Source organism: Sipha flava, unplaced genomic scaffold (genome assembly GCF_003268045.1).
Source record: "Sipha flava isolate LNK unplaced genomic scaffold, YSA_version1 81_pilon_pilon, whole genome shotgun sequence".
Classification (NCBI taxonomy): domain Eukaryota; kingdom Metazoa; phylum Arthropoda; class Insecta; order Hemiptera; family Aphididae; genus Sipha; species Sipha flava.
This window is the reverse complement of record NW_020273623.1, coordinates 934,448-959,102: the sequence shown is the minus strand read 5'-3', so window position 1 is coordinate 959,102 and position 24,655 is coordinate 934,448. Positions and strand designations below refer to the sequence as shown.

At 25.8% G+C, this 24,655-nt stretch overlaps 4 protein-coding genes across 5 annotated transcripts; 1 reads left to right on the top strand and 3 right to left on the bottom strand.

Annotated features, from left to right (window-relative positions):
- Positions 1-1,259: 1,259 nt before the first annotated feature.
- Positions 1,260-4,297, bottom strand: LOC112693177. Its single transcript, XM_025568125.1, has 2 exons — positions 4,183-4,297; positions 1,260-1,885 (listed from the first exon to the last, which is right to left on the bottom strand). The coding sequence occupies exons 1-2, from the start codon at positions 4,192-4,194 to the stop codon at positions 1,589-1,591; spliced, it is 309 nt and encodes a 102-aa protein (XP_025423910.1). The 5' UTR covers positions 4,195-4,297; the 3' UTR covers positions 1,260-1,588.
- Positions 4,298-9,347: 5,050 nt separating this feature from the next.
- LOC112693186 (mitochondrial import inner membrane translocase subunit Tim9-like) lies at positions 9,348-10,448 on the bottom strand. Its single transcript, XM_025568142.1, has 3 exons — positions 10,315-10,448; positions 10,014-10,109; positions 9,348-9,684 (listed from the first exon to the last, which is right to left on the bottom strand). Exons 1-3 carry the CDS (start codon positions 10,366-10,368, stop codon positions 9,562-9,564), a joined length of 273 nt encoding a protein of 90 aa, XP_025423927.1. The 5' UTR covers positions 10,369-10,448; the 3' UTR covers positions 9,348-9,561.
- Positions 10,449-11,797: 1,349 nt separating this feature from the next.
- LOC112693171 (ADP-ribosylation factor GTPase-activating protein 1) lies at positions 11,798-16,323 on the bottom strand. Of its 2 annotated transcripts, XM_025568117.1 has the most exons (10): positions 15,923-16,323; positions 15,693-15,860; positions 15,488-15,601; positions 15,341-15,420; positions 15,126-15,284; positions 14,871-14,985; positions 13,369-13,491; positions 12,527-12,586; positions 12,281-12,423; positions 11,798-11,995 (listed from the first exon to the last, which is right to left on the bottom strand). In XM_025568117.1, the coding sequence occupies exons 1-10, from the start codon at positions 15,992-15,994 to the stop codon at positions 11,863-11,865; spliced, it is 1,167 nt and encodes a 388-aa protein (XP_025423902.1). In that variant the 5' UTR covers positions 15,995-16,323; the 3' UTR covers positions 11,798-11,862. The 2 variants fall into 2 exon arrangements, with proteins under 2 accessions (XP_025423902.1, XP_025423903.1); XM_025568118.1 differs by lacking the exon at positions 12,527-12,586 and having other exon boundaries at positions 13,402-13,491.
- Positions 16,324-16,420: 97 nt separating this feature from the next.
- Positions 16,421-23,355, top strand: LOC112693170 (rho GTPase-activating protein 1). The gene is made up of 11 exons (XM_025568116.1): positions 16,421-16,504; positions 16,589-17,165; positions 18,736-18,846; positions 18,994-19,187; positions 19,976-20,121; positions 20,266-20,484; positions 20,549-20,647; positions 20,712-20,908; positions 20,978-21,178; positions 21,298-21,404; positions 23,026-23,355. The coding sequence occupies exons 2-11, from the start codon at positions 17,126-17,128 to the stop codon at positions 23,194-23,196; spliced, it is 1,485 nt and encodes a 494-aa protein (XP_025423901.1). The 5' UTR covers positions 16,421-16,504; positions 16,589-17,125; the 3' UTR covers positions 23,197-23,355.
- Positions 23,356-24,655: the final 1,300 nt, after the last annotated feature.

Here is a 24,655-nt window from a genome sequence, read left to right as displayed (position 1 = left end):
ATATTTATATATATATATATATATATATATATATATATATATATATGTATGATTTATAGACCATTTCTGTTTTAATGATTATGCACCAACTTAAGGATATATTACAAATCGTACATATTAAAAGTTCAAAGCTCAATTTCATTTAAATTATTTTCTTCTTTCAAATTTCAATAGATTTTATTATGAATTGTTAAAATTTCTCCATTTGATCTCATTAGTAATATTTGAACTTAAAAAAAATTAGATTTCCTAACTGCAGAATATGTAACCACGAATCATTCATTTACTTTGCTCGAGCACATAGGATTAGAAAATAATGATTGTTTTTATGCTTAATATGTACATTGGACGTTTTGAGAATAAATAATATTATAAAATACGGTCAACGCGTGAACGACAATAAATTGTTATTGTGCAACAACGACGAACTATGAAATAAAATTATGACAAACTACATTCATTAGTTATATTGAAGTGGTCTAGGAAAACGGTTTCAATTATATTTTTAAACAATGCAATTTGCAAGATTTAGATTAACGAATAATCGAGTTCCTCCGAAAAAATCTAGCTGCATCTTTTTTTATTTACGTTCGGGATCACCTAATGAAATCATCGAAACTGTTGAAAATAATGTTTAACATTAGACGAATGACTTAGAATATTATAGTACCATTAAACTAGTTCTAGCTCTTTTGGAAAAATTAAAATTGACAACCGTAAATTATTATTATGTCATATTATGTGCCACACAAGGCACAAAACATAAATATATGTTGAAAAAAAAACAATTATATAAATACTTTCTAAGTACTATTAGATTATCTTATAATCATTATTAAAATACGGAAAGACGTCGTGCTCATGTAGGTACCTTAGAAATTCTAGAATAAGTTTTTAAATTAAAAAAAAAAAATAAAAAAAATAAACCACCCAATTATGTTTTCAATTTAGTACAATCGTTATCATTAAATTATTATATGAATTAATCGAACATTTTATTTCATTAATAATGTTTATTACCTATTCAAATAAATATATACATGTATGTGTATATGTGTATAAATGTTTAAATTAGGCCCACCGCACAATATAAAAAAATATATTATTATTATTATTATTATTATTATTATTATTATTATTATTATTATTATCTAATTTTATTATTATTTTAGTTCTTCCGTCAATCATTAACGAAAAAAAAAAAAAAAAATGTTGAGAAATTATTGTTGTGTTATTGTATTTGTAAATAAAATATAAATGAAAAAAAAAAACGATGGATTATTTTGTTTGAACAGTATACAATCTAATACATAATATGTATATATAAATATTGCGTGCGTATCTCGGCGATGGCCGAACGGGTTTTTTTTTTCACTTTCGGAAGACGAATCAAAGATAAATGTGACCAATGCGAATCGGCATTGTAACACTATCGGTGTAAGAACACAAGTATAAAATGCATATTACACAGGATTATGTACTGAAATTGGTACCGTTCGGCCACCGCTGATGTGATACAACAACAACTTGAATGATACAACAAAAGTGTCGCGTCGTGCGGCTTGTACCGCGATCCGCGCCGCTCGCATCAGACGTAGTTGACGGCCGCGGGCAGGTAAGACGTCTGGTACACCGGATGTTGGTGGTAGACCGGTTGCTGTTGGAAGGTGACGGCATGGTGCGACACGTAAGGCACCGTCAACGGGTCGGTGTAGTACACCTGCCGGAACACCGGTTCGGTTTGGTGTATGACGTACGGCTGCCGGACGACCGTCACGTCAGGAGACGTCACGTGGACCTTGGGCAGGATCACCGGTGTCACCAAGCCGTGTACGGGCGCGGCGCGCGATCCAGCGAAAGCGACCGAGAGAACGCACAAGACCACCTGCGGGCCACAACTCATAATGTATAAAATGTCAACCGTCGCGTCGGCACGATCGTTCGTGTGCGCGAATCGCATTCGTTGGTTGGTGCTTACTAGGTGAAAACATTTCAGTACCACTTACGGTACGGGCCCATAGACCGTTACGGTTTCCCAACGCTACGTCTGTTAAAGATGCCGAGGTGCTGATGTGAAATTTAAGGGTTATCGGTCCCACGCAAGCGTTCCCAAATTAAAATCGAAATAAATCTTATCTGTTTTTATGTACATTATTCGATTGCATTGCTATCTGTTCCTTCGAAAAATTTTGGCCCGTGATGCCAAAGCGTATATGGGATTCGGCCCGCCGTAAAAAAATATTGAAGACCCCCCCCCCCCCCTCTACGCAATCGATAATGTCTGAAACAGCGATCATTGAAACGAAACGGAGCGGACTACTGTTAATTGTTTGCAAGCCTTCCGCTCCGAGTTCGAAAATTAAATCAAAATTCTTTCTTCCCCGCAAAATGTCACCTCTTACACATTTTAATTCGTCAATATCACATTTAAACAGTCTTAGCAACATTTTTGCAATCCTTGACTAAAATTCTCCAGAACTTTAAAAGTACTGTACACAGTTTAAGAAGAATCTCAAGTCCGCAAAGCCGCCTTCAGTTGTGCATATTACACGTCAGTACATGAAATGTTGTGCGTGTACTATGATATAATTTTAGTTATCTGTATGGAATTATAACAATGAAACGTACAGAAGTTCGAACTTTCCGGAAAATAGGTATAGTTATGAAACAATACCATTAACTTTGTTTCATGAAATAATGATCATAATTAAATAGTTTATAAACATTTAAATAGATTAATAATATTTAACATCTAAAAATATATTAAAAATTGACGATAAGGAAATAAATTATGAAATTGCGGTTCTACATTACTTTCCCTGATAAGTATTCAAATATTTTGAAATACAATTCATCGATAACTTAATACTTTGCAACAAACTGTATTTTATATATATATATATATATTTTTTTTAATTTAAATTATTAATATTAAGTATTATTTGTTGCTATTATTTCAATTTAATTATATAGGTATTTTAGATAATTATTTTATTTCTTTTTAATATTTACAATGAAAATGTGAACAAGCTCCAGTCAATAAATGATGAGCGAAATATAAATTTAAAAACCCGTAAGAATAACATATAGCTTATGTTTGAAGAATTATAAACTACCAAATTTAATTATCAATCTACACAACTGATATAAATTTTTTTTTCTTTCTGGATAATACGTTGAGACCTACTGGATAAATATTAGTATACAAATTTAAGCAATGAAAATTATGACAGCACTAATAGCTTAAAATAATCAATAGGTATAACACACACAGTATTCATAATAAATAAAATACTGAAAAAACTCATACTCACATATTTAATTAATGAAAAGTATATTATTAAAAATGTATATCATTAATAATATTTATATTGGGTTGAACCGATGTTTATTTAATATTTTAATTTTTTTAATTTAATTAAAATTTTACATTAATTTTAGGTCAAACAAAAATAATTAATAAAAAACTGATATTGGTATGAACAGAAATTAAAATTAATACTCCATATAAAGTAAATAAATAATTCAAATCAATACTACCATTATCTTTTTTTAATACCACGAACAATATTGTTTTATTTATTAAAAGTAGTACAAGCAAGCCCGGCTCAAGGGGTAGATGACATAGGTTTACGCCTAGGACAAAATTTAACATTTTTATATTATAGATAATGTTTTAAAAAAAGATAATAATTCCTAATGCCCACTCATATTAAATTATATGTAGTAAAAAAAAGACTCCATAGACTTTTTTCCTTCATTTAAATTAATAGTGGTTTACTTGTCTACAAATGTATTGATTCTAATCAATTGTTAAACTTTACACAAATAAATATAATTAACTCAGAATTAAGTCTATTAGTATTGCTAATGTAAAAAAAAAAAAATATTTTAAGTAGAATTTACCTGTAAGGAATGGCAAAACTTAAGTTTATCTAGGTTTGATTAAAAATTTGAGCCGGGCCTGAGTACAATTAACAGGTATAATAATGATTTTAATAGAAATTTTTTATTGTATCAATAAACACTACCGCTATTTTTATATAACCTAATACATACGGTTTAATTAATAGCGTTAAAAATAGTTTGACTATAGATCAATATAAAATAATTTATGAAATCTATAATCTGTTTATACTTTAACAAGGAAATATTACTTTACATTACAAAAAATATACTCACCAATAAATTCATTTTGACGATATTTCAGCTTCGGAGACTGAGTGAAAATAATGATTACTTCTATGAAATATTTAAATTTGAACCAGTATCCGTATAAGAGTAGATATGATACACGATTTTCCAAGACAAGAGGTTTTATACCTTTTCGGAAATTCTCTCAGTTTCAAATGAAGAATAACCTCTCGAGCACGCCCACTTCACAGCGGAGTTCCTGGCATTGACCTCTACCTTTATTTTATTTTTAATTATTTTCATTTGTTTGGCATATTATATTTTGAAAATAAACTCACATTCATATAGGTATTGTTTTTTTTTTTTTTTTTTTTTTTATTGTTAAAGAAGAAGATACAATTAAAACAATTATACGTTGTCAGTTTTAATTAAATGTTTAATGGAGTTTATTGGATGTATATTGCATATTTCAGGATCAAAACAAAACAAATTGTCTATAGATATTTTGACTTTTGATCGATTAATAATTTTATCATAATAATAAACTAATAATAATACTCAAATTATAAAACGTCAACACTGTAATGATTCTGACATTCTAGATGTGAATTTGAAATAAATACATGATTCTGTATTATTACATTTTATTCAAAGCAGATACTAGCAGTGACGGTGCTAGAGTTTGCGAGGCCCTGGGCAAAATAAATGTTGAGTCTTATAATTTCTATTTATAAAATATTTTAAGTTCAGTTAAATCAGAACCGTGGGGCCTTAATTATAATTTAAGGCGCGGGGCCCTGGGAAACTGCTCCTATTGCCTTCTCCTCTCACCGTCCCTGGATACTAGTATCTACATTTTGTACTTAATATTCAATACTTAATACTTAGTTTTACTTGGTGTGTTAGTTACTATAGAGTGTTTCAAAAAGAACGCAGGATTCAAATCTGCTGTAAATTAAATTTATTTCTTTTAAAAAAAATATAATAAATATATTGTTTTCTTTGGGAGAAGTTAAGGTTTAACAGTGAAAAACAATATCGAGAATATGATCCTCCCTACTAGCCCTAAAGGCGATTATACTTTCCATAAAATTTATCATCACTGGATAACACATTGCCCCTACAAGTTCGTCGAGGACACGACGAATTTATTGCTTAAATTCCAAGATATTTCGAACTTTTTTCTGGTAAACTCGTGACATAGTGTATCTTTATAAGAAAAAATCCCACGTCGCAAAATCGAGGTGAGTAGTTTTTACCAACGTGATTAGTCTGTCTGGGAACTTCTCACACATCAGAGGGATTGTTTCTCTTGAAGTGTAACAAGTTTCGCCGTCTTATTGTAACCATACAATAATACCTACTGAGCTCAGTAATTTTCTTTGGCCTTATTTGGACCAAATGAACATCAACATTTTTTGGTTTCAACTTTTCATTTTATCATTTCTTGTTATATTAATACATTCATAAAGAAAGAAGTAATTCGGTTTCCTTTAAAACATTAATGAAATCCATTGTATCTGACAATTATTTTGAACTCGATATATTAAACTATACTTACCCTTCCATAAAAATTTTCCTCAAATTGTCAATAACCTTTTTTAATTTGAATAAGATGCTCAATTATAACCTCTCTAGAAAACTTTTTTACATTTTTTTTATGTATAGATAATATGAAAAAAGTATATTCATTTTTTTTTTTTTGAAAACCAAATTTTAAAAATGATTTTAATGAGTCCAAAAAGGAAAAAAACTGAAATTCTATAGTAATCAATCGGATTATTTGTAAGATAACTTACATTTATAATTTATTTTAAAGTAATTCTGGGTAACAAAAATTCAATACCATTATCATCAGTATAGTGTTTTTTATCTTTCATTAAAATGTTAAAAACAAGTTCACTGCTATTTCTATCAGCTGAAATAACAACAATCAATTTTTTTACGCATTTTTGTACTGCAAATAAATGCAATAATTGCAATTATTACCCTTAAACTAAAAACTGTTGAATATAATTTTTCTTATAATTACTAATAAGCTCGAAAAAGTTTTATTCTAGAAATATTTTGTATTTTTATAGTAAAATGGATTATCATATACATACGAGTATTATAATATAGCGATCTTCAACCTATTAGATTCACGACCCATGTCAATTTTGTTAGTCATGAAAATCAAAATAATAGTTAAAATTTCTAAATATATATCACTATAGAAATAATTTTATAACTGAATAAATTCAAATTTTTATATTTCCATGTAACTAGGTAACATTACATTTTTATTATAAGTTATGTTCCAAAAAAAAAAAAAAAAAATGCAAAAAATAATGCGAAATGTAACCCTGATTGTTTTTGAGCAAAATACTCCATCTCATAAAAGTGTTGACGAGAAAGAACGGGTGGGCACTCCCCCCCCCTCCCGACGGATTGTGCATCCAACAAAATCTTGCCCGAATAAAATAAAAGTTGTACAGCTTCTACTCAGTACCGAATGCACCATTAGAACAGCGTTTCTCAACCTTTTTTCATTCGCGTACCCCTTGCTCTATCGCCACTATCTTACGGACCCCCAAATGTCAACTTGGTCATATTTTTTTCTTTTATTAGCTTTTAGTTATACTATTACAGCTCAACAATTATAAGCAAAAAAAAAAAGCATATCTATATAACAATAAAATATTTAGAAACAAGCTACTTAGTCATATAATTTTTACATAAGATAAATACGAATTAACGAAATAAGGAAAACGAACAATTTGGAAATGTCTATTTATTTTAATCGGCATGTGCCATACAATTTATCTATTTATATATATAAATTAAGTTAAAAATTTTTAATGCGATCCTTGGGCTTGTTTGCTAACACTTAATTTTTTTAAATCTGACTTCACAGTTGATAGATAAACCCGTAAGTCTGAACTCACAGATAGTCTACTACAGTACTTATTTTTAATGAACGTATATGATGAAAAGGCCCTCTCCACTAATACAGTGCTCGTGAACGGTATTAAAATATTAAATGCTTTGTAGGAAAGCTCAGGATATTCGTTATTTATGTCAGCCCCAAATTACTATAACAAATATATCTAATACAACAAATTTCACTTTTTTCGCTATTACGCCTTTTCTTTCCGTGGACCCCCTAATACCTTCTTGCGGACCCCCGGTTGAGAAACGCTGCATTAGAATACAGTACAGTACAGTAGTTTTTATTGTTTTAACACGAAAACGGTTATACATTTTAGTCTTAATTAAAAAATACTCCTACTATTGCGAGTTAACATAAATATAAATATTTCTTCATGTTCAAAAAAAAAAAAAAAAATAGGTATCATGATTTAAAAATGTATTTGCCCCCTCGGCCACAGGTTTCTGAACACGCCTTTATTCCTATTCGGCTCATCATGTAATTTATAGACAAATAATAAGTTAATACATTTTATCCATAATTCAGTCTATTACTATTCCATTTCTTCATTTGATGTTCTTTCTTATCTTCTATTTATATAAAATAGTATTGTTTCGGGTTAACTCGATAATTAATTTAAATAATCTTCTGTAAATTTTTTTAATTTCGAACTGAAGATTTATAGCGACCCACAAGTTGCAGACCACTGTTATAGTAGGTACATACAGTAACAAATTCCCAGAGGGGCAATGGCCTCCTTGATAACTAATAATATTGGGTTTCGTCTTATCAATGAGATTGTGTATATCATATCAGAAGTAAAAATCATTATCTATCATTCTTTCGTGTCAATTTTATCAATAGTTACAAAAAAAAAATTTAGTAATAAAAAATAAAGCGATAGACGGCTAACGTATAGCTTTTTTTTCCTTAACTCGACAACAATCATTTCAGTTTCATGAACTTCAACATGATCGGGAACATATTTAACTATGTCTCAAAGTGATCTTTCCCTAAAGAAAAATATGATATTTATTGCAAGATAAAATCTTTTCGATATGAAATATATTTTTGAACTACAGTCTAAAATACAGTACCCTGAAAATCAAATTTTGTCCCCTGAATTACAAATGTGTTTCAAATTTTATTACGTGTTTTTAGTTTTAATTGCAGAAATAACAAACATATTGAAATTTCAACATAGTATTAAAATGTATGTCCCCTGAAATCAGATGTACTTTAAGCACTGTTTTGGTTTATATGTCCAACCACTTAATGTGGGCAAGTTCATGAGTTAATCCTAATGTATCCACTTTAAACAGAATTCACTGTATTTTGAATAAGTGTTTCATAAGTTTAATATAAAATAATGCAAACATTTCCGGGCATATACATAAATATAGACAATCAGTCTAAAACTTAGAATCGCTATAATTATTTACTACAAATCAGTATGAGGTAAACCAACCTTTAATTATTTTAAATTGAATTTATATTAGTTCATTTATTTAGTTACTTTATACAATTTTTATATTCAAAAATGATTGGTTAATTTCAAAAATATAACATCAGTTGAACCCAACCTAATATTGGCAATTTTAATACGAATTACCCAATTCACATTGAAGAATTATCAGTATATAAAAGAACTGAATTAAAATAATTAAAAAAAAGAATATTAAATAACTATTGTCAGAATTTAATACTTAATTTTAATTTCCAAAAATATGCCAGTTATGTTATTTATATCATCCTATAAAAGTCTACGATGACATTTCTGATCTAATTTGAGTTTTATAATAAACCTTATTAGTAGAACACAACTGTTTTATTCTATCATATTTTAGGCTCACTTCCGGTCTACAGTTCTAGAAAGTTCTTCTAGAAAGTCAGTTTAAAGGGCAATTGAATTTTTTTGGGTTAGTAATGAGCTAATTGCAATTTTAATATATAAAAAAAAAGATACTATTTCAAATTAGTTTTAGGTTAAATATTATTGTTAGTTCTATGATTTAATTTTGTTTTAAAGCTGATTTTAAGGCTATTAAATAAAATTTGATCTAAAAGGACCTCAAGATAAAAACTCTACTTATTAAATTCTTGAATTAAATTATATGCAAATATGAACTTTTTAAATAAGTAAATTAAAGTGATTATTAAAACTTAATAAAAATGATGAATTATGTATAAAAAATAAAGCAAAAATAGAGAAATAAGGCTATGGACTAAACAATTTTTAGTATGCTCAAGTTTTAAAAGGTATTTTTTCTATAATATTATCATATAAAATTACTGATATACATAAATGTAAAATCAATTTTAATATAAATAATAATTATTTTATACAGAAAAATTGGAGAATTAGGAACAAAAATACCTATATTGTTTGACGAATAAATTAAAATTATTACAACTTAACAACATAAAATTTTAAGTGTATTTATAATTCTAACACTTAAAATAGTTAAAAACAACAACAAATGGTTATTTACTAAATTATTGGCAAAATTAAAAAGTTATCGATTCTGTTGAGCAGTAATTACATGTTCATTCATAATCATTTGATATTCTTGGAACCTCTGGGTCATTCTTTCAGATGCTTTGAGAAATTTGTTAGTGCAGTTCTGAGCACACTTTTCCTAGAATACATATTAATTATATTAAAATATTACAGAAAAAATAACAATAAAGTATCATAAAGAAATTATTATAATTAGATACAATTAGTAAATATGAATAAATTATTAAATGTTCAATGTAGTAAGAGGCTATATCAGAGAATTAAAAGATAACACAGATGTAATAAAAAACGTTGTTTATTTATTTTCAAATATTCATAATTGAAGGAAAACAAGTTTCACCCAAAATCTCTAACACTAAAATAAATTTTTTTATAATGCTGTAATGTGCGAACAAAGGCAAATTAAAAAAAAATTTTTTTTTAAATTTGAAAAAAGTTAAGACTTACTTCATCGCTTTTAAGATCACCTATGGTAAAATCTGTTGCACAGTCCATAAAACATAATTCAGTTAATTTATTGTAAGATTTAAATATTTCTTTTACCTAAAATCATAAAAATCATTATTTAATTATAAATGGTCATTAAAATCAATACACCATGGTAATGTATGTAGTAAAATACAGAACATAATATGGTGTACAAAAGCACAAACGCATACCCCTTAATATTACGATTATAGTATTAAATTAATTTGTTTAAAATTAAATTGTTTATAAATAACTAAATAATTTTTCTTGTGAGACTTACACTGGCCAATTGAGAAGCATCGAAATCCATATTATCAGCAATAGCATTATCCATGGTTGTTTTATAAAACAGTAGTTTTAAAACGAAATTATTTTAATTATATGACGTACAAATTTAAAATCAATAAATTTTGTGTCAGTAAAATGTATTAAATTTAATTTAGTTAATTTAATCAATTTGAAAATTTAATTTTCGTTTCCTAAAAGGTAGTAATAAAATATCATCTATTCCAGTCTTTACTGTTATATTTTTTCTAGGTTAGTTTACCGTATACCGCTATACCATTGATTATTTATCAACAACTATACTATCACCAAAGAATATATTCAGCTTATTCTGCAATACGAAAATCATGCTTTTAAAAAAATATATTCAACTATTCGGACAAATCTTTTTTCGAGATTTATAGATATTAGATTTATTAGTTTATCTATACACTTAGCCCTTTTCTACATTTTGTAATACGTTTCAAACTTCTCTTAAATTTAATTTATTCATCCAATATCAATAAATATTTTAACAATTTAATACATTTATTTTAAAAAAATCTTGTGAACTGCAGGTTTCTATATTGCCTAAATATTAAATCTATCTACATAATATACATAGTGTATTATTACATTCATCATGCACTATATATAGTAGGTAACAGTATTCTAGTAATAAAAAGAGCATTTATAAATGAAGTAACATTATGAATATCTTTTGTTGCCGAAAGAGTAAAACAAAATTGTATTTTACAAAATGTTATTTTTATCTTAAATAAAATATAATAGAGAAAACATTTAACATAAAGAGAAATTTATCAGAGGAAAAATGAAAAGATTATTGAGTAATTAGGAAGTATATTGAAGATATTTATAAGGCAGATGATAAAAGTGATAACTGAAACTAAAATTGTCTTATATATTTTATTTAAAAACATCTTTCTACATAAAACAACACTCACATTCCAATAAAGTATGCCATGAAAAATTATTTTACTTTTTATAGTACAATAATATTATATTAGAAGGCAGCATGTTTATTTATAGGTATGGTCTTGAATGGTCAATCAATAACCAAGAAAGAAGAACAACAATATTATATATTTATTTTTATAAATACAAAGGAAAGAAGTAAAAAAAGCTCCTTTTTGTAAAAACAAAGGAAATTTGTTAAGTCATATGATTTTTTATATTTCTTCCTAGTATAGATTGATTTATATATATATTTTTCTTTTTTTTTTTTTTGTATAAAAATACAAGGTTCTCAAATCTAGTATTTTTAAATATTTTTTTAGTTACAATTTTAATCTTTCTTTAACATTCTTAACTACAATAATAAAATATTTATAGAATTCATAATTGATACATAAAAATAATTATTTTAAACGGATATTAAAGTAATTTATAGTTTACTTACTGGATAAATATTTTTTTAAGGACAAATAAAATTGTAAATAAATGACAATGTAATAGTATTTTTGGAATGAAAAATAACATTTTATATATTATGAATCTTTAATTTTTTTTTAAGTATAAACTTAATTAATATTATAATGTAGATCTACCAATTGTTATCCCATTTGTTATTCCATTCGTCTTGAATTGGTTGATATTTTTCAGTTGTTTGATCTGAAGATGATGAATGAGTATTATTAACATCCCAAGATGTCCAGCTGTTTTTTCGTTGTACATTTCTTAACAAAAATAAATAAAATGTATTTATTTAAATTTCATCGCATGATATAATAGTTAAATAATTAAATACCTAGTCATTATTAACTATCTTTAAAGAATAAATATAAATTAATCAATTAAAGTTCAACATAAATAATTAAACATTTTTAAAATACCTTGTACATTATATAAAACACTATTATTGTGTAATTATTACAAAAATGTATGCATATATCTCTAATGTCTTTGTAATCAAATAAAAAAAAAAATAGTATTTTATTAGTAATAAAGTAACATGTTCATACTTTTGATTCCCAGAAGAACCATCAGCAATTAATGACGAATTTTCTGTGGAATGGGCTACAAAATTTGTTGAATGTGATTTTGGCGGTGTAGGATTATTACTTCCAGTAATATTTTGCCACTCTTTACGGCCTAAATCACTAACCTAAATTAGAAAAATTTTAATTTCAATTTATTTATGTATGAAATTATAAAAATACTTTTGGTGATACTTTAGACTTTATAATAATATATTTTAATAAATTTACCTTGGTAGACATAGTAGAAAATTGAGTGGATACATCATCAATTAAAGTACCTTCTTTTATCTAACGATACAAATATAAATAAGCATGACATAAATCATAAATATTAAAATGGTCTACAGTTAGAAAATAATACAAATAAAAAATAAAACTATATAATTGAATAAAATTAAAAATATAAATTATCTTAAAATAGTATGTGGGCGATGCATTCAGACATTAAATTTTTTAAATAAACAACAAACTACATAAAATTGTACTTATTTTTTTTGTTTTAAAGAGAGTAAAAAAATGTTAACAAATAATTAAACACGCTTTTTTTTAACTTGTTAAGTAAAATAAATTATATTTTATTAAAAAAATGTTATCATACTACATTTCAATAATAACACATTTTATAGTAATAACATTCATTTAATTTACTTTTTCAAATATTATAACTATAGATTAAATAAATATTGTAATATATCTGAGACTTCATAAAATATAAAAATTGTTTAATAACAGTTTTAATATATTATTTCATATTGAAACAGTTATTCTAGGGTCAAAAAGAAATCAAATTTTAGTTATTTAGATATATTTTCTTGAAGTTGGAGCATCAACTTATTATATTGAATAATTATAACACTATACTAGACTAAAAGTTAACTAATATATTTATATTAATTTGTGTTCAATCACTTTAACTGCTTTAAAATAATTTAAAATGTCTACTTAATTACTATTTTTATAAATACTTAAACACCAACTATACCACCTAATGAAAACTTTCTAAACAATTATTAACATGAAAACAAAATTAACAAAAGTGCAAACTTTAGTAAACATTTCATGCAACTTACCTTTGAGCTTATATCAGTAGTCATATCTGATACCTTTTGTGTAGCTAATCCTCCAATTTTAATAGCACTTTGTGTGGCCTGGGATGCTAGTTTTGATGCCGACGAAGAAAATATTGACCACCCCTATAATTATTTAATAACAATATTACAAATACAAAATATAATAATTACTATAATAGTAAAGTATTAAAATATTTTACTATAGTTAACTTTAATATTTAATTATCAGAATAAATAACGAGAATAATAAAATACTTGAATCTAAAATGTATGATTTATCCTTTTAATTTTTCACCATTAAATAATCAATTAATAAACTATAATATAAATTTAAAATTAAAGTATACAAGTTTTGAATTATATTAGAAAGTAATTTTAAAAATTTAATTATAAACATTTTTTTCAAATCAAGTTGTATTTTCATTTTTAGCTGTTCTAATAATGCTGAATAAATCTAAGTTTTATTAAATATCTTACTGACTTAAGATTTCTAAAAACAATAATGAAGCCAATTGATATTTTTAATACACATAGGAGATTACAAACACTAACTCATGACTTAAATTGATGTTAATATAGTGAACATGTTAAAACATGACATGATAATATAACTTAAGGTAATATATAAGTCATTATTAAAGCAGAAGATTTGTAGCATTTGCATATTTTTTTTTGCACAGTCACAAAAATAGCAGAGTGCGAAACAAATACGTTTCATGCTTCCACAAAGTTAGTTTTGAAATTTTATTGTGCATATAAATGCATATTTTGTGTCTTATTGGTTTTTAGGGCATATCTCTTACATTTTATACTTTTAGATGCATATTTTAAATAATTTATCATTTTATCAATATTTTTTTTCGTCGACGTTTTTATTTATTTATTCATACAACCAAAATAATGTTAAATTTAAAATTATTTTAAATTTTAATCATAATATTAATATAGTTTTTGAATTTTCCCAGACCCATCATGGTTTTCATAAAAACATGTCTCGAGAGTTGTCGATTAGATTGATTGTCGGGTTGTTAATTTTATTAATAAACACATAAGATAATATTATTCAACACACAAAATATTCATAGGGGCCACGGGGACGCCTGTCGCCAACATTTGATGTATTCATATTTCAGTAATCGCTCTGTTTCTCAACGGTTGACAGTTGACCATACGTCCAAACATGTTTTATTCATTATTTATTATAAAAAATGCCTAAAGTAAGTATCCAGATAGAAAACCCATAAAATAAACCTAATTAATTAATTGCAACTTGTAAGTTGTTAAATAAAGTTAAAAATAAAATTTATTCATTATAATAAGTACCAACAGATAAATTCTTATATTTTATTCAAAAAAAATTCATTTTAAAATGCATATTTTAAAAATATATTTGTATATTTAAGTGCATATTTGGTGAATTTTTAGAGCTACAAATTCTCTGCTCTAGTCAACGTTAAATACCCTAATTACTTCTACTATATTATTTTATTTATTTATCTTACACTGGAAAATGATGACACTGCTGAATCAAGAAGATCTTGTGATTGACTCCTAGGTGGTTGTTCAATTGTGTTTCCAAATCCAGAATATCGTCCACCTTGGTTTGGAGGTAAATTTCTATATAATAAAATCAAAAGTAAATTAATAACAAGCAAATAATTAAAATATAATTTACCAGGGATAAATAAAATTAAAAAATATTTTTTAAAATTTACATAACTAATTTTTATTTAGTTACTATCTGTTAATTTACTTACTCAGGTTTAGTCATGTTTTCATATTGTTTTCTTGCAAAAAAAGCTTCTTTTTCATCTTTAATATTTGGAATATTAACATCATTTTGATAGCCAGAACTAATTTCATTATAATTTGTAGATGATTCATTAAAACTATATTTCTGTGATTGATTACTTTTCCTAACAAAAATTATTCATATAAAATACAATGTTACAATTAAAAAAATTCCAATTACATTTTCATATGATCTACATTATAATCTTTTGCAGATGAAGTAGTAGGACTCCATGTTTCTCCTTTAGCTAAACTTAAAATCTATAAAGACAAAATTAGTACAATTAATAATAAAAACAAAATAAATTAAACAAATAATTTAATTTACCTTATCTCGATATAGAGCTGCTGCTTTAGTATTATATTTTTGTTCAATAGTCATTGAATCATTCCAGTCTGGTTGAGATTCAAAAAATTCCTTGGCATTTCTATTTCCACCGACCTAAAAATTATTAGTATCATTAATTAGTCGGCATTATATTAATTTCATTGAAAAATATGTATATTTGCAAATAGTAATAAAAAACACTTACTTTCATTTTTTCCAGTTCTAAATCCTTCCACGAATCCATAGTAATAGACCGAACAAATGACAGGTGAACCCCAAGACCCCTGTGCTTTCCAGAACACATTAAGCAGATCCATATACCATATGAAACAGACGCCCATTGAGGATTGTGAGAACCACACTCGAAACATTTCTAAAATAAAATTTAAATACAATCATTCTGTTTGAAACTATATAACAAATGTAAAACTTTACCGAATTATCCTGTTGGGTCATAAGCTCTTGAAGAATTCTAGGAGTTTTGTTTACTAAATGTTTCATACTCATGATGAATAGTGACTGATTATTTGTGTTAAAAGACAACAAACTGTTGATGGCTTAAACACAAATTACATGAATAACATAATGAATATCAGCTTAAAAAATTGACTATATGGAAAATTTAACAGTTCTATTGTTTACTATTTAACATAAACTGAAGATTAAGCATAAACAACGAACGATAATAATATTGATGATAAGTCTTGGTAATGTTACGTATTATTTAAAATGTTCTCTGTTCACAACACCCTAACACCGACATCACCAAGACATAACTCGACCGACCCACAAGTCGATTATCTAATGTCCACTATTGTAGTGCAGTACATTTTAACTGATATGACGTGTCGTATTTTACGCGATAACGTCTCGTATGTTATCTCAGTCTGTACAATCACGTTAAAGCATAGAACAATAGTCAAAGGCTGCCATCGTCGAGGTTTTATCAACAGCAGTCGCGAGACTGCGATGGCGGAAAAACAGGTGTTTTGTGTTTATAATCATAATTTACCATTGGTGGGTAAATATCGTAGTCTGTGTGTATTTACGAAATGATTCATGTTTAATAATTTCATCCGTTCTATTTATTTTCTATCGCAGGCAAAAAAAAAAAAAAAATAACACTATTGTCAAGCTCCAATGTTCATCATGTCTAGCGACGACTAAAACTGCTGCTTACTCTGCCATCGCTTCTCTTCTCGTCAGTTGTGTTGTAATCTTCGTTGGCGCCGAAAGAGCCGATTTACTCCGTAGTAATACATAGTAAATTTTTTACTCGTTTTCTTTATCACGACGGTTACGAATCGGCTATTAACACGATATTTGCATTTTTATAAATTATTATAACGTATAATAACATATGTCGTATAACTCTGTTCGACTTCACTATTTGTATCAATGTGTTCTACCATGATATCCCAATGCCATTGCCACTGATGCTGCTTATTCCTTGTATTGTGTCTACCCACATACGTTTTGTCATCCTGCGTTGCCCGCAGCTTTCAGGACTGTCAAGGACGGAATGAGGTAACTGTCACAGCGCATTACTCATACGCAATATCTGCGTGTGTGTTTTTGTATGTTTTGTGCCCAATCGGTATCCACCTGCCTGATTGCTCACAGCCACCAGTTGCCAACATGGATCCTAGGGTACAACCTTCAAGCAAATATTTCCCAGGTAATTAAAAACTCATTGATTATATGTCACCTCCGCTATGTGCTAACAACACAAATACTAAGGGTGATGGTTTTCCTGGCTATAATTTTTTAAAAATCATTGTCTTATGTTTTAATACAGTTGACCAGTTAATCAATGCGTAAAATTAGTTAGGCTTTTGTTTTTATTATTTTCACTAATGTACTCATTGTAGTTGTTTGATTATTAAACTTGAAATTTTCTGTACTTATCATATTTTTCATAGCGGGCTTATATTATTTTGAGCCATAAATAAACTAAATAATCAGTGAGTTGGAATAATTTAAATTATTATAATTGACATCAAATTAAACGTATAAAATAGTGTTTGTTTTTCAAACCATAGTATGATCATATTTTAATTTTATTAAGTTGAAATATGTTGAATTTTGTCTTCTATGTATTCACCGATTTATCCAATCATATATTTATATAATTTTGGTATCACCAAAAAATCAATAATTTTAGTATTATAAATATTTATCTTTTACTAGGATCTAAAAAAGCAATATTTATTTTTATATGAATGTACATGATCAGTAAAATTTAATAAATTTAAATTTGACACTAGGTCGCTATAACCCATTATATTTACTCAATTTCAGTACTCAAATTAATTATATACTTAAAACTTTTCATCATAAAAATAACCAAGTTTTTAGCTTTCAATTTAAATACTGAATAACTGTACATTTAAGGTTTATTATATATCAGGGGTGGCCAAACTTTTTTCGGCCGCGATCTACTGAAAATATACTTCACCTTTGAAGATCGACTTTCTTGGAAATTTTTTTTATAAACCAGAATAAAAGATAAAAACTTTACAGGTAAAACTTATCGATAATTTGTTCATGACCACCACGATTAATTTTTGTCCACGTGGCCTAAAAATAAATTCTAACATGATCGACTCTGAAATCATCCGCGATCGACCGGTCGATCGCGATCCACCGTTTGGCCGCCTCTGTTATATATGGTACACATATTTTTAAAATTATTTAATTTTTTTATAAAATGTCAGTGGCATTTCAAATTGTTTTCACCAATATTCTACTAATTAATGAGCTAAAATTCATAGTTACTTAGGTACCTATTATTTTAATTTAAAAAGTATTTCAATTTAATGATGAAATTAGAGTTAATAAATTTAAGCCAAATATTTTTTATACTGTACTTCATTACTCCTAATTAAAACTTAAAATAACTATTATTAATGTGGTGTATATAAATATAATGAGTACAAAATTCAGAAAAAAAAAATTTTAAAAAATTTAAATTTAACCTACTGTTGTTAATGTTAATATTGGTTTAAAAATTTTCAGTTAAAATTATACAATATTTTTAAGTTAACAATTCAATAAAAAACATGTTTTTTATAACTTCAAACATTTGATAATATACATTTCTAAAATCTTGTAGTATTTTATTTAGAACAATATAAATGTGGAAATTATTGTTTATTTAAATAATATCAATATAGTAATATTAGTCATTTATGAAATAAAATCTATGTATATAAAAAATATTAATATTTTGTTTGTCATTATTTCAGTTGCAATGACTGATAATGAAGAACCATATCCTAGTCTTTCTGATTACCATGATTATGAACCCAATTTAGAATTTGATGATACTGAATTACAAAGTCCAACAGCAGATATTGGTAAAGTATTTATTTTTTCATTACTACTTTGATATCATATATATTGATTAGTTGTATAAAAATATAGATTTGTGTATTTATATATATATATGTATAACTGTTTTATAACTAGTAATTATTAAATAAATTGTTTATCTTTTATTTTAGACTTGGAGAAGAGTATAGCTATTGTAAATGGTACTGGTGGAACATTAGATTACATGGAATCTCCTGTTTCTGATGGTACTATTGAAGAAAATTTTGAAGAAGAACTAGTAAATGCACCTCAAATTGTTGAAGGATTAACATCTTTAAATGATAAAGAAACTGGCAATTTATTAGATGATTTAGAAGCTGATGATGTAAATATAATAATTATTATAATGTTGATTTTATGAGTGTATATTACTAGAAAAATATAATACATATATCCCATTTAAACCAGTATTATCTTCTAACCTTAACAGATGTCTGTCTTTAGTCATATTTTAATAGTAAATATTAATCTAATGTCCTAGTTCCTTGGCAACAATTTATTGGCTTATTCATTTGTATTGATAATTAATTCTTTAAATCATTATTCCTTAATTATATTATCCCTTACAATTTTTTTCTCTATTAAAATAAAAAATAATGTTTTGTACCCATTAGATTGTTAGTGCATTTATTATTTGAAAATATAATAATTAATTTAATTTATATACAAGTATACATTATTTTTTAAGATTTGAAAAAAATGATTTCTTTTTATATTTAAATAACACATTATTGTTTTACTTTTTTTTTTAATAAGCATAATTTTAGTCCTTTTTTAATAATTATTTTACTAAAACAATCATTAAAATGTATCTTTTAAAGTTTTTTTTTTCAAAATTCAGCATAATAATTGTAGAACATCCAAATATATATGTATAAATCTTACTTAAATTTAATATTAAATAAATAAATAACATTTTTTTAATTATCATTTTTAAGATACAAAGTTATTTTCAACTAAATGAAAAAAAGATATAAACTTTAGTTTATTATATTTGTATAAAAAGCAGAAACAGTTTTATTTTGTTTTTGCTTTAAATGTAGCTTTATTTCATTCCTTATAATATTTTAACAAATTCATTATATTTCTTATGCATTTTTTTTCTCACTTTAGTCAAAAGAAGAAGAAGACTTTAGCGATGTTGCTAAATATGGGGTGGTTGATGTTGTTGGTGATGATGCAGTAGGCCGTAAAATCATAGTAGTATCAGCTTGCAAATTACCTAGTAACAAAGAAGTGGATCATCCAAGACTTCTTAGGTATATATTTATATTTAAAATTTATAATATAAATAATTAATTTGAATGCTATAAAATAACTATGTATACTTTCAATATTTTTTTTAATACTTCTAATCTTACTTTCATTTATTATTGATATATATTTTAAACTTTATTTATTAGATATCTAATGTACACTTTGGACAAATTTGTGGAACAAGACTACAGTTTAGTATATTTTCATTATGGATTAACAAGCAAAAATAAACCAACACTGTCATGGCTGTGGCAAGCGTACCGTGCATTTGATAGAAAGTACAAAAAGAACTTAAAGGCTCTGTATTTAGTACATCCAACTGGTTTTATTAAAGTGGTTTGGCAACTTTTTAGAGCTGTTATTAGGTGATTGTTCTCATTGTACTAACTATTTATCAAACTTCAAAAAGTAATTTTGCAATTTGTTTAGTGCAAAATTTGGCCGAAAAATTATGTATGTAAATCATCTTCAAGAACTGAAACAGTATTTAGATTTAGATCAATTAAATATTCCAATACCAGTTTTAGAGTAAGTTTATTTTCAAATTTAAAATATAACTGTCTTATTAAACTATTTTTTCCTTTATTTTTAGTCATGATGAACAGTTAATGAAAAAATTAAAGAAAGGAAAAGTAACGCAACAAGTAGAATTAGAAGCTGAACAAAAACCTGAACCATTACCAACTCAGCAATTTGGTGTTTCCTTACAATTCATAAAACTCAATAATAATGGAGAAATAATTCCTCCATTGGTGCAAAAGTGTGTTGAATACCTTAGTCTACCAGATGGTAATTTAAAAATTCATAAATTTGTATTTCTTATAGAAAGTTTTTAATTATTGTTTGTTCTTAATATAGCTTTAGAAACGGAAGGACTGTTTAGAAGATCTGCAAACATTAATCATGTAAGGGATTTACAAAATCGTATCAATCTTGGTGAACCAGTAGATTTTGGCAACGATGTACATCTTGCTGCTGTTTTGTTAAAAACATTTTTACGAGAGCTTGAAGAACCTTTAATGACATTTGATTTATTTGATGAAATTACTCAGTTTCAAAGTAAGATTTACTCAAGACTCATCCTCCCTCTCTTCTTTTTTTTTGTCTTTTGATTGGATATATAATTTTCATTTTATGTGTTCAAATTAAATTTATTTTATTTTATTTTCATTTTTTAGCTCTTCCAAAGGATGAACGTCCAAGGCAAGTAAAAATTCTAATATTGGAAAAGCTCCCTCTTGATAATTACCATTTACTCAAGTACCTTATACAATTTTTATCAAAAGTAAGTGTATGAAGTATAAAAATATAAAAAATATATTATATATAAAGTGAAACTTCGATTATCCATGTTCGCTTCCAAAAATTAAAAAAAAAGTATGGACTGTAAATATATATGTATGTGTGTAATTATATCAATAATTTTATATTACATAACATACAATATCGACAAACATATAAATTATATTTTTGACAATAACAATATGAAGATAAGCAATATTGTACATCAATTATTATATTTATATCGAATCACCTTCAGTAAACTTTTGGTTTTCTCTGTCACCGTATGTATCGTTCCGACATAAACTAATAATGACTGCTGAACGAAACCGTGTCATTCTTTCTTTTGAAAAAAAAATTGTTAATTTTTAACCAGGCTGTAGATCATGATGAAAGTGTAAAAAAAACTTGAAAATGAGTTTGGGGTGAGTCAGCAGACAGTTCTTGACTTAATCAAACCAAAAAATGAAATTTTTAAATTCATATCTTGTGTAGAATTATGAGAAGAGAAAAACTATGAAAAAATCATTATTATCTGACATGGAATCTGCTTTTTTTTGATTGGTTTAAACAGAAACATATTCAAGGCATTCTGATTTCTGGGCCAATGGTTTGTGAAAATGTAAAATAGTTTCATGAAAATTTTAAAATTGAGGAAATATTTAATGTTCACAAGGCTGGTTATTTAGGTTCAAAACTTGTCATGATATAAGATAGCTTAAATCTACATTTAAAGATAAAGTCTGAGTGAAGATTTGAATGCTGCAACATTGTTCAATGATGAATTCAATTCATTGTTTTCAAAATCGAACTTGTCCTCTGACCAAGTGTACAACACTAATTAATAAGGTCTATTGTGAAAAATGCTACTCTTGAAAACACTTGCTGCGTAATCTGAAAAATCAACTAGACATAAATCTAGTAAAGAACAACTTACTATTATGACGTGTTCAAATGCGACTGGTATACATAAGATCAAACTAACTGTTATTGGGAAAATTAAGAAACCAAGATCTTTTAAAAGGACAGAAATGAGATATTTCTCATGTGATTATTACCACCACACAAAATCTTGGATGAACCCGATTATTTTTAGTGAATGGTATTTCACTGTTTTGGTACCATCTGTAAAAAATTTCAGAAAGTAGTTGATGTCCTTCTGAATTTCTGCAAACAAGAAAATTTTGACTACCATGACATTATTGGTTTAAGAAAAATAAGAAGTGAACTAAGGAAAATTTTTTCAAACCAAAAAAATCCAAGACTGATAATTTCATATTTTAAATTGTGATGACTTGTTATACATAATATAGATGTATAATATTATTGTATGTATCTCTAATTATAATTAATTAAAATATTTCATTATTATAAAAAGTCACGATTAACCGTGGTTTTCATATATCCGTGAGACCCCTTTCCTACCATTACTCCTGATAATCGAAGTTCCACTGTACAAATGATTATAAATAATGGATTTATTGCAATATTAATTTTATTTATGGCTTCAATTGCTACTAATTTATTGATTTCTTAAATATTTATTAATTCTTATTAGTTAACATTTATTATATTTATATATTAAATTAAACAATATGTTTAATTAATTTATGAAACTTTTTTAGGTAATGGATAGGTGTGATCTGAATAAAATGACTTCATCTAACTTAGCAGTTGTATTTGGTCCAAATTTAGTACGCAGTCCAAATAGTCAGTTATCTTTAGCTGCGATTGGTCCTATTAATGCTTTTACTGATTTTGTACTTGTTAATCATGACCAAATATTCATCATATAATCATTGTATAGAACTTGTAAAGTATTATTTTATGACAAGGATAATTAACATTCCATTACATTTAAACATTATTTTTGGTTTACATTACCACTTACATTGTCAAAACTGATTTCATAATCAATTAATTTATTAATTTACTTACCAATGAGTATTTCATTTAATATTTATAAGTTGTATTTTTTATTTTTTGCTGTTTACTGCTAATCTAAAAAGTATTTAATTAAAAGTATTACATTCAAAATAATTAATATTCAAAACATAATAGTATTTCTTATGATTTATCGTTTAAGTATTAATAATAATAACAATAAATATACCAAGTTATAAATAACAATAAAACATTTTTAAAACTTTCTAAAATCATTTTGTTTTAAAATATTTCATAGTAAAAATAAATTTTAAACATTGATTTGAAAACATAACTTTTAATAACATTTTATGTTGAAGTAGGAAATTTTCAATTAGTTGGAGGACTAGTTTATTAAAAATAAAATAATAAATTCTTGTATTTAGAAAATATTTTTTATTGATTCTGTGGTAACACTCATTTTTTTAAATTGTATTTTAAATCATTCCGTTTCATTTGTTTACTATAAGCAATAATTAAATTAATTTGTTAATATTAGATAATATATAAAAATGTATTTTTTTATTATAATACATTATATAAAATTCAAACTCTTAAACATATTTAATGATATTTTACCTAACTTTTTTTTTCTTTTTTAATTGTTTAATTGTATTTCAAGCAGTCAAAAAATAGTTAGTTTTCACATTATTAATTTATAATATTCCATTACATAAATCACCGCATCACTGCATCAATACATCACTGTGTTGGTTACTTGTTTTTTTATTCAGAGCATTGTTTATGCATATCTATTAATGTATCTTTAGGCAATAATGATTTTAGTGTATGAATATATTTGTTTTAGCCTAAGATATATCTGCTATTAAAAAATTGTGTATGGTTTAAAGTGGTGGTTAAGGTAAAATAGATGAGTTGCCAATATTCTATTATTTTTTTCAATATATTTATGTCTCTACTTAATTATATTTAAAAAAAATTATCCATTCACAATAGTTGATACTTATTTGGACATAATTCTTACAAGTAATGATCAGATTTATACATTGAATAAAACACTTTACTTTTATTATTTTAAAGTAGAGAATATATAATCAGATTTTTTATTTAATTTAAAATTAACAATTAAATGTATTCTATATATTTAATTTAAAATTTATTTATTTATTACTCATTTACTTCAAACCACTCCAGTCACAGAAATTATTTATAATACCATGATCATAATCATAATTTTCTTATAACTATTATTTAATTATTAAAATACCATTTGTGGTATTTAATAATCTACTGAGGATATAGTAATACTTTGTTTTAAACAAAATCTCTTATAAAACATTTGTTTTGTATTATATTTCAATATTATTTCAT